General features: G+C 30.1%; 1 protein-coding gene across 2 annotated transcripts; it reads left to right on the plus strand.

Annotated features, from left to right (window-relative positions):
* Nucleotides 1–7521: 7521 nt before the first annotated feature.
* On the plus strand, nucleotides 7522–11252 carry LOC108466066 (CRIB domain-containing protein RIC7-like). 2 transcript variants are annotated; one of them, XM_053025247.1, is made up of 5 exons: nucleotides 7522–7933; nucleotides 8617–8781; nucleotides 8947–9047; nucleotides 9741–9819; nucleotides 10588–11252. In XM_053025247.1, exons 2-5 carry the CDS (start codon nucleotides 8736–8738, stop codon nucleotides 10944–10946), a joined length of 585 nt encoding a protein of 194 aa, XP_052881207.1. In that variant the 5' UTR covers nucleotides 7522–7933; nucleotides 8617–8735; the 3' UTR covers nucleotides 10947–11252. The 2 variants fall into 2 exon arrangements, with proteins under 2 accessions (XP_052881207.1, XP_052881211.1); XM_053025251.1 differs by lacking the exon at nucleotides 8617–8781.
* The last annotated feature ends 583 nt before the right edge of the window (nucleotides 11253–11835 follow it).

Consider the following 11835-nt stretch of genomic DNA (forward strand, 5'->3'; position numbering starts at 1 on the left):
CTAAAGAGGCAATTATACCAAATCAAGGGGGGCCAAGTTAGAAAATTTTTATAGGCAGAAAGAACAACATAGCTGAATTTACATAGGCAAACAATAAGTCTTGAGGCAAAGGTTTGCTCAATAGGAGCTATAATGCCTTAGATTTCCAATAAGCTCAATCTAGAATCCGTAGAAGCTCATAGACCCATTAGTCCTTGCAATGTCATCTACAAAATTATCGCTAAGACTTCAGTGAACAGGCTTGAACTAGTTTTAGGGAAACTCATTAATCCTTTACAATATGCCTTTGTGAGCAATAGACATATCAATGAGAATATGTTAGTTAGTGTTGAAATCATTCAAGACATTAACTGTAAAAGTAAAGGCAAACGGGTCCTCAGCGTAGCTTATGATAGGATAAGTTGGACCTCCCTTCCTTCAATGTGATCTCGAGATAATATGATTCAATGATCATTGTATTAATAGCTCATCATGACGTGAATCACCACAGTAAGCCACCGGATCCTTCTGAAAGGAGAGCCAATAGAACCTTTCAATCTTACAAGAGGAGCTAGATAACGTGATCTCTTGTCACCTTATTTGTTTATCTTATGCTAAAACATTCCTCTTGCATTCATGATGAGTGCTAATGGGAAAAAGGGAAATCCAAAGAACGAAGGTGGGACATAATAGCTTTGATATACTTAATGTGAGGTCTTAGAATTAATTATGATAAGTGTAACATTTACTTGTGCAAAAATTATTATCCCAGTTCAAAAGGATGTTCAATATATAAAACCCTAAAGGTCAAAGCAACCAATAAACCTAGAAGCTGTCTTGGAGTGGACCTTAATAGCATACAAGAGAAAAAGGAAATGTTTCAACTTGTGGTGGACAAGATGGAAGCTAAATTTGCACATTGGAAGCTTAAGATACTAGCAACATAAGACAAATCTGTAGTGACGTAAATTTTTGTTTTTGGTTGCTAATTGAGGCGATTTATTGAAAATTTGAAAATCGACTTGCGATTTTATTAAAAAGGGGAGTCGCCACCGATCTTTTTTCTTAGGTGTGATCGGACACCTAATGAATCCTCTTTTTCAACGAAAAATTTATTTTGGGATAACAAAACGGCCGAGTTTAGGTCTACGTCAAAATTCAGAGAAAAATTGGGGTTCGGGAGTCGGTTACACACGAGGAAGGTATTAGCACCCTCGTAACGCCCGAAATTGGTATCTTATTAAACATGTGTTGCCTCAAATTTCAAAAATGCGAATTCAATGTAACATTTAATCGTGATCCGGTTGAAACATGAGAATTTTTAATTTTTTTGATTTTTGAGAAGGACATACCGTTTTAACACGAATCGATTGATGTTCACCCAACATAGCGATGAAATCGATGACTTAATGTTAAATCGGTACATTGCCTTGTTTAAATTAAAAAACATGAATAAACATCTTTAAAACGGTGAACAGCGAGACAATATAAAATGGGCGGGAAACGAAAAATAAGAGTTAGAAATACATCAAAGCACATAATAAATACGACAATAATATTAAAAACAATGACAATGCATGCGATATATTAAACGTAATAATAGTATCAAACAAGAAATAAAAATAATGAATATATATACATAATAATGATATTAAGAGTATGTACGTAAAATATATATATATATATATATATATATATATATATATATATATATATAGTAATAGTGTTATAAATATATTATATATAGTGTTTGAAGTATATACCTAAGATAGTAAAAATATAACTTGTAATGTTAAAATATATACATAATATATACATATATATATATAAAATAAATATTGAAAAATGTATGTACATAATAATAAAATAAGAAAATGATACATTTATAATAAGTACATGAAAATATCTATACATATATGTAAATAATAAAATAATATTAAAAGTAAGTAATAATAGTGAAAATAATAAGAAAAATATGGTATTAAGAGTATACATATAAAAATATAATATTGAGAGTATATATACATATGATAAAAAGCACTAATATTAATACTAATAATAAGGATAATATAGAAAAATATATATATGAAATAGTACAAAATGTATAACTAATGATATTAAAATATATACATAATAATAGTATTACAAAGTGTATACATAGCATTAAAATATATACATAATATGGCGTTGAAAATACATACATAATATAGTATTAAAATATTTACATAGCATTTACATATTAGAAATAATAATGTTAAAAGTACCTATTAATAATATTATATAAATATAATAATAAATAATAATAATATAATAATTGTCGAAACCATTTTTTTGACAAAAACGGGGGTCGACTTTGGTTTTGAAAATGGAAACGAAAATTGTGAGTCGCCACCAATCTTTTTTGTTTAGGTGTGATCGAATCACCAAGAAGTTTGGTCATTTTAATAAAACGTTTTGGTTTACTAAAACAACGATTTTGGCCTGCAAAATTTGAGAAAATGGGTTCGGGAGTCGGTTACGTACGAGGAAGGATTAGCACCCTCATAACGTCTAAAATTGGTACCTAATTGATTAGTTAATGTCTTAATATCGAAAATTGAAAAGATTTAAAATAAATTTTGAAATACGATCCCTTTTTATGAGTGTTTAGCTAACTTGAAGTAGATATTAAGATTCTCTTGTTTCGAAGGAGTAAAATATCATATCCAACATGTAGGACATGACACTTCCAACCTTCGATACCCAAAATCATCTTATGATTTCCAAAACTCATGCATTGAAAATTTTAAAAAGGATATCCGTTTATTCGGTCAAATGATAAATCGAAACCCAATACGTAGGGCATGATTTCTCGAATTTCCAAATACGGAATATTGCTTTTACTTTAGAGAATTTTCTTTTCATGACATAATAGCAAATATGAAATTTAAAACGATGTGTATTTATTTGGTTTAAACTAAAAACGAAACGACCTATATTAGATGAATACGTTTGAACTTCATACACGATGCGATTTAAATGGAATAAAACAAAAAATATAACATAGAGCATGGAATAATAAAACACGAATCAAATGCAAAGTTAATGAATGTCAACAATATGAGGATGCTAAATAAATAATTTCAATAACATGTAATGACAATATTCACACGACGTACATTACTTTTAATATCATCTTTAATAAACATAGAAATGAAATCATAATATAAACTACTTAAAACAAATAATAAGAATATTTTAAATACATAATATATATATATATATATATATATATATAAAAGGTTTAGAATAGGTACTATAAGAGCAATTTAAAATAAATAATATAAAGTAATTTAAAATCATTAGTATTCAAAATAATAAAGTAATATCTAGAGCAACTTAAAATAAAACAAATCAAACTAACATATAAAAGGCTTTGAAATAAAATAAATTCACAACAAACAGTATATGAAAAATGTGCATAAAATAATTTAATATGAATAATACATGAAATCTTAAAATACATAATAATAAAAGGTTTATAACAAATAATAAAAAATATTTGAAAGAAGTTTACATATAAAATGGTATAACTAAACGACATATAAAAAAAGATTGCATATCAAAAGTTTAAAGTAAAATAACATATAAAAATATTTAAAATAAATAATATGTAAAGGAGTTTAAAATAACTTATGCGAAAAACTTAAGATAAAAGTATAAAATAACTTAAAACAATGTATAATAAAACAATTTGAAATGAATATTACAAAACGATTTTAAAATAAATAATGCATGAAATAGTTGAAAAGAACTAACATGTAAAAAAACTAAGATAATAGTATATATAAAATTGTTTAAAATAAAATATATATATATAAATAATAAACAAGCAGAATATATAAAACGGTTTAATTTTAAAAGGCTAAGGATCGAGTTGGAAAAGGATTAAAATGTAGGGTATAAATCACAAATAATAAAAGGGGCGCCGGGGATTGAAATTGAATGCGTTTAAAAGCAAGGGTCTAATAGGGAAAATGTCCCAAACTCATCAAGTAAGCCATTTCCCTGGGTAAATCGAGGGACTAAATTGAATGCGCAATAAAATAAAAGGGTCAAATTAAAAAAAGAAAGGAAAATAAGGCGGGATTTAATCGAAGCACATAGCAAAATTGGGAGCCCCATTTACGAAAATAACCCAAAAAATAAAAAAAAGCGGATCCCCTTTGTGGAGCTGGTCGGATTCAGGTTCCCTCCCCCCCAAAACGACGCCATTTTGAGGCGTGTGGGGAGGGTCTGAAACTACGTCATTTTAGTGTTCTATAAAAGCCTAGTTTTTTTTTTGGAAATTTCATTTTTCAGCCTTTGGTTAAAAAAAACTAAAAGAACTTTGGAGTTCTCTCCTCCTCTCATCTCAAAACTCCCTTCATATTCGGCCTATAGGGCCGTTCGATAGTCCGACGCAACCGCCGGCCGACAATGGCGGTGACCGCCGTATACGGCAGAAGAGTGCAACCCAGGTATGCCTCTTTTATTTTTTTTGTCTACGTTTCTTTGTTAAAATCGATTTTTCAAAGGGAAAATCAATAAATAAAAAACAAGATGAATTGAAAACGAAAGAAGAACCAAAAGAAAAGAGAAAAAGAAACAAAACTAAACCTTTTAAACTTCGGTTTTATTCCTTTTTTTGATTTTAGTGTGCGTAAAAAAAAAAACTATAAGGAGAGATGTGGCTTTTAAAGCCGAAAAATACAAGATTCGTTTTTTGTGTTTTTATTCTTTTTATCGTTTCCATGTTGTTTGCTAATTTTTCTTCTTCGTTTCTTGTGTTTCGCGAGCTAGTTTCATCTTGCAGTGTCGACGCGTGGAAGGCCGGTGGTTGGTGCCCAGGCGGTGGTGGTGGTGCGCGTGATGGCCAAGGGCGAGGGAGTGACGGCTGAAATCTTGGTGGCTAGGTTTTTTTGCTGCTGAAAAATGTTTAGTTTGTTGGGTTAGGTGGACTTTAGGATTTTGTATTATTTGGGTCATTTAGTTTTGGGTTTGGGCTATTCAATGTGGAAATTGGGCCGGCTGTTTTTTTTTTTTTTGTAAAATGGACTTTGGGACTTTTATATTTTGGAATTAATTTGGGTTTTTATTTCTTGTTGGCCAGGCCAAAATTGGATATAACAATAATAATAATAATAACAATAATAGTAGAAATACAAAAGAAAGTATGACATAATAATAAGGTAAGGAAAGTAAATAATAATATATTAAATATAATAAATATAATAGTAAATATAATAATGTTAAAAAATACCATATATAAAGAGTATACAAATATACATATATGATAAAAATATACACTAATATTTATAAATAATAATAGTAAATATAATAATAATAATAATATTAAGTATAGTATAAATAATATGTACATAACAATAATAATAATAAGTAACAATAAATAATAATAATATTGCAAAATTAATATTACAAATACTATTTAACAAAAACAAAAAAGGATGAAATTGAGACCAAAACAGAATTCTTTGGGTGAAATTAGAAATAAAATAGGAAATCGGGCCAAATTGCAACGCGCGCATGACCTAGAGGGACCAAAAGCGCAATATTTCCAAGTCGTTAAGACTGCATCGTATCAATCAGGATTTATTTGAAATGCGAATAAAATTGTGGGGGGATTTTTAAAAAATACAGAAACTTAATCGTGAAACATAGAAAAAGCGGAAGGACCAATTGCGCAATTAGCCCATTTAATAAAAAAACTCGCGAATCCTAGCGGGTTGGGTCGGATCAATCTGACCCGGGGTCAAAACGGCGTCGTTTTCTTTTAAATGCGGGGGGACCAAAACGAACTGTTTTGGTCCCTATAAAAGACAAAAAAAAAATTAAAAATCATTTGAAATGGGGAAAAGAGAAAAAAAAAGGGAGAGAAAAGGGAGAGGGGGAGGGAAGAGATTTTCGACCATGGGCCGATCACCGTCGATCGATTGGACCTTCACATGTCATGGCGCCGCCGGCCGTGGCGGTGGCCGGAATCCCGAAAGGTAAGTTTTTTTTTGTTATATTTTTTACTTGTTTTAATATATATATGTGAAGTGTATAGAAGTAGATCTGAAAATAAATGAAAATAAAAGACTAAATCACCTTAAGATTTTTATATCGGTATTTTGGTTGCTTGATTTGGTGTTATCCTTGTGTTCTTTTGATTTCTCTCGGATTACTGTTTGTGTTTGTGTTTAAATCCTTTTGTATTGATCGAAAAATGACTGAAAAAGAAATCCCCTTTTACAATAGTTTCCATTCGGCTTTATAGCCCATTTGTTACACTGTCTACTTCTTTCTTTTCTGTCTTTTCTTGTTACTGCTTGTAGGGGATGGGCATGGGCGGTGGAGCAGGTGACCATGGCAGACGGCAGAAGGCCTTAGGTGCGGCGCACCTAGGGTTTGGAAATTTTGTTGTTTCTTTATTAGGGTTTGGGCCACATTGTTTTGGGCTTTGAGGGTAGTTAGGTTTTTTTTTATTTTGGGTTTGGGTAGTTGGATTAATTTAGTGGGTTGGGGTTTTGGTGGATGTAGGCTGGTTGGGTAGGTTTAGTTGGGTTAAATCTGTTGGATTTGGGTGTAATATTGGGTTTAATTTTGGGTTTATTTTTGTAAAAGGCCCGGGCTAATTTGGACTTCTACAAAATCCATTATGATTAAGTCAATCCTTGCCAATGCCCCAAATTACATCTTCTCTTGTTTCAAAGCACCAATGTCTTTTACTTAGACTCTTAATACAACCATTAGAAACTTTTAGCGAAATTACAAGAATATTTTTTTTAAAATATGCATTTTAGAGGATGGGATAAACTTTGTCAATCAAGATCAAAGTGTAAGCCCCAAGTTGTGGTCTATTAATTAGGTGTTCATATTCACTAAAAATAACATAAAAAATCTCAAGATGAAAGGGTGGTCTTGGCTGAGATATTATGAGCATATGAACCAAGCTTTACTTGCAAGGCAATGGAGGATGATTCAAAAAGAGAGTGGGCTTTCTAGCGAGACCTCAAAATAGCGGCGAAAACAAGTAATTCTTTAAAATTTTATGAAATTACATATTAGAATAATGGTAAACTACACTTTATCCCCCAAAATTTATTATTTATCTCTTATCCCTTAAAGCAATTTTTTTGTTTCACCCTTGTCTTAGCAAGAAAGTACCGCTTTAAAGAAGGTTTCCTAGGTAAAAAGAAATAAATCGAGACAAAAAAAAATTTGACGGTTTGAACTGATTGATTTTTTAAATTGGTATAAACGGTTCGGTGACCGATAACATTAATCTCAACCCTTAATACAGAATCTCTTACTTTTCTATATATATATATAGATATGTAGATATATAGATTTAGATAAATAGATAGATAAAGGCAAAGGTAGGTTATTGCCGTTAATTTCCTTAATTGTATTTCCCTCATGGGAAATCATTAATAAGCAAAAAAAAAAAAAATTAGAAACCTCCCAAAAATAGAGAAAGTTAAAGTTAAAACCTCCTCCTCTCATGATTTTTCCACCTAAAAATGCGGTTTTATTATTGACCCCAACAATGGGAAAGCGAAGCTTTCCTCTCTTCTTCCTCCCTTTCACTTTCATACTTCGAGAATTTCCCTTTCACCCACATTTCCCTCTCTTTTCTTGATTGTAAAAAAAAAAAATTAAAAAAAAGGAAACATCTTTATTAATTACAATCAAGAATTGGAGGAGAGTTTTTAATTTTTTCTTATTTTAATTTTTTTTTCATCCCACTTGAGTTTTGGATTTTTTTCCTTTTTTTTTTTCGTATGAAAATTCATACCCTTTGAAAAATTTTGGTTTTCCTTGAATGATTTATGATTATATTTTTTTGTTGAAGGAAGAGATTCTAGAGTGCAAATGAATTCATTTTGATTGAGAATCGTTTCTTCATTAGCTCATGCAGCTTTCCTCGTAGGTACTTTCCTTCCCTTCTATCTTTCAAGGGTTAATATAATTTTGGTATATGAATTCGGTTTTAATGCTTAATTTGATATCCGTGATTTCTTTTTGTTTTTGTCCTAATTTGATAGCTGAGTTTGGTTTTCATATTCAATTTGGTTCTTAGATTAAACGGCATCATATAACCCAATAAATGTTTGAAACGAGTGCTTTAGTAAAAAACAAACATTTAAAAAATCTCAGGTACCTAATTGAATATTGAAACCAAACTTATGTACTTAATTGAAACCAAGTGAATTCAAGCATCAAATTGAAAAAGAATAGATAGGAAAAAAAACAGGTACAAAATTAATTTATTTTAATTAAACGTAATTTAATTATCTGCTAAATTCAAATTAATAACACGTTTTTTAAAAGATTATGTGGATTTCTTTCTCATGTGATCACAACGGCAACAATAATCAGTGTTATTAGTGTTATACTTAAATTAAAGGATTAAAATCAAAATTAGACTTTTTTTTTTGAACAATTTCATTATAGGTTTTGGTCATATGTGTTTTTTTTTACACAAAAATCTAGAGCTACCCATAGCCCCTCCTGAACCCGCACTCGAACCCACGTCCTCCTATATTACTGTCAATTGAGCTAAGACTCAGTCGACAAAATTAGACCTTATTTTTTTTTTTTAATATTATAAAGCCAAACAGATTGTGGGTTATTAGTTTCATTCTGATTTTGACATCAACAAACCTTGGAGAAGAACATTTCATATTGACAAATTGCCAAAGGGAATTTTCCACCGTTCTTGACACCAAAATATGAAGGGTCTTCTAAAAGGTTTAAGATACATTTCCGATATATTTGGTGAGTATACCCCCCAAATTTTTATTTTTCACTTTCAACTCCTTTTTTTTATTTTTTACGTAATTAAGCTTAACTCGGTTAATTCATGTATCGATAACTTGTATGCAAGTAGAAGAATTATATCGAATACGAAAAGATTTGACACTTTTTTATTTTATTTTGCAGAACAGGAAAAGGAACAAGAAATGCAAATAGGGAATCCTACAGATGTAAAACATGTTGCTCATATTGGTATGGATGGTCCTTCTGCCAATAAGCCTAGCTGGGTATGATTTCTTTTTTTTTTTAGAATTCTTTTTGTCGTTGATATTTGTTGTAATTGATACGTCGTAATTAGATTTATTCACGGACCGGGCTACCCCCAAGTTCAAAAGCCTACTCAAAGTTTGGGGAGGGTTTAGGTAAAAATATTAGGCTCGAAAAATGAGTTTGGGTAAAAAAAATTAGGCCTGTTTACAATATGGATCATGCTCGGGTTTAAACATTCAAGGGTCAAGCTTAACCCGACCTGTTTTTAAGTTTATAATACTTTATATTATATTATATAATTTAGAATACATTAAAAAAATAAACTTATACCAAATAATAATACTACTCTAGGGTAATCATTAAAATAATGTTAAGATGACTATATAAAAAATTTCAATAAATAAAAATGTATAAAATTATTAAATATTAAAATAATATAATATAAATATTATATAATATAATATAAATAATACTACTCTAGGGTGGACCTAAAATGGGCTTGGATTAGTTTTTTACAAATATGAATGGATTTAGACAAAATTTTAAGCCCATATTTCAGACCGGACCGAACTTAGACAAACATAAAGTATGTTAGTATCATGCCTAGGCTAGCTCGAATCTGACCCGTCTCGGCACCTCTAGTCGTAATTGTGAGTTATATATATGTAACTTATAATTTGTAAGTGATTTTTTTATTTAAATTCATGTAGATGAATGAGTTTAATTCAGCTGAAGAGCTCTCATCGGATACGTTAGCTAATAATCTACAAGAGACGCCTTCAGCTGCAGGTTTGCTCCTTATTTCTTGCTTCTTTAAAATAGGTCAATTTACAGTTTTAGTCCTTATACTGTGATTAACTTGGAGGGTTTAGTCTCTATAACTTAATTTGACATTATTTTGGCTTTCGTACCATGACTAGTGTTATTTTTAGTTAAAATTGCTAACATTATTAAAAATTTCACTAATTCACTTTTGTAGAAATTTAAAAAAAAAAAATCGAAAATCGAAACTTGAAATTGAAATTATAATTATCAAAATATATAGCTATTTTTCAATAATTTATCATGTAAATAAAGTTTTTATCTCAAGTCTCTTTATTTCAACTTTTTTTTTCTACAAATGATTTTTTAATAATATTGCTGATTTGGATTAAGTTGAAGGATCAAATTATGTCAAATTATAATAATTAATTCTCAAATAGAGTATAATACGAAGATGTAAACAATAATTTGACCTTAAAGATAGTAGAAGAATTTGTTCATTCCATGCAAATAATGTTGAGATTTGGATCTTAAATCACTTATGCTAACTTTGTTAGATAAATTTGATGTAAAAGTCATTTCAATTTGGCCGATTGGATTTAGAACTGATGATTGTATTAATTCAAACATAGGATTGAACCCGCTGTTGTGTGAACTATTCGAAATTGGAAAAAAATCGAGATAAAAAATTGACCATTAAATCAGTTTTTATAATTTTTTAAATTTTATGACTTATATAATTAATTAATTAATTAATTATTGTTGAACCGGCTAATGATTTTTTTTTTGGTGCAGGAGATCATGAGTCATTGCCGCCGACAAGCAATGAGAAGCCAAAGAAGACAAGGTGCAAAGCATCAATAGAAAATGGCACAGCCGTAGAGTCGTCGAAAGTCAGCGAGAAAGGCTCGAGGGGCAACCGTTCATCCAACAACTCCATGGATTCCCCCGCCCGAGAATCGTCTTCCCAAGGCAGGCGCCACTCCAATCGTAGCAGCAACGGCAGTGAGTCACCTTCACAAGACTTACCCGACATTCCAAAGAAATCTCGACGAAAGAAGTCGAAGGCATCATCAGGCGGATCCGACAGGTCTTCGATCTCGTCGAGAACGAAAGAAGGCTCTTTGCCAGATGTCACCGAGCTCGAATCTTAAAGAATTACGGAAGCTTTCAAAGAACCAAAAAAAAAAAAAAAAAGAGAGAGAGAGAGAGGAGAGGAGGATAACAACGTACGTGATAGTGCTTTGCATGGCTTACATGGCTTTCATGGCTTAAACGTCAACAGAAAACATTTTTTTTTAAACAACGAAATTAAAATCTTGGGGAAATTCGTTGAAATTAAATTAAAAAAAAAAGAAAAAAAGAGAGAGCATATACCATTGTATTGTATTGGCGATTGTTAGAGCTACTTAAAACATTATTTTGAAACTTTAAAATAACAGTTGTCAACTTTAGTAAAAGCTACGGTATCTTTTTTAGGGTTCTAATCATATTTGTTTTTTTTGATACAATGCTTAAAACTATCCATAGCCCTTCTCCAACCCATAAATAAAGGGATAATGCATTTCAACGCACTCGAACTCATGTCCTCTTGGATTAATAACAATGCTCATACTAGTCGAGTTAAAACTCAATTAGTTATAAAAGAGTAATTTTATGATGAAATCTTTAGTAACTTTTTTTGTTCTCTTTTATTCTATATATTTATGGTTGATTTAATCAATTCAAAATTTATTGCTGAGAACTTTAGCTTAATTGACATTATTACTATTGTAGTAATTAGGAAAACGTGAAGTTGATTACCAGTGGGGATTTTGGCATTAAGGGTTTTTTTGGGTAACTAAAATTTTTAAAAAATTGAGGGTTTTAATGATAATTTTTTAAAAAAATTGATAGGTCTAATTAGAACTTTGAAAAATTTTGGAGGTTTAATGAAAATTTACAAAAAATTTGAAGGGTTTAATTGAATTTTTTTAAAATTTCAAAGATTTAATACAATTTTTAAAATTTTTAGGGTCTAATTAAAATTTTTTAAAACTTTGA

The sequence above is a fragment of the Gossypium arboreum genome, chromosome 1 (genome assembly GCF_025698485.1).
Source record: "Gossypium arboreum isolate Shixiya-1 chromosome 1, ASM2569848v2, whole genome shotgun sequence".
NCBI classification, from domain to species: domain Eukaryota; kingdom Viridiplantae; phylum Streptophyta; class Magnoliopsida; order Malvales; family Malvaceae; genus Gossypium; species Gossypium arboreum.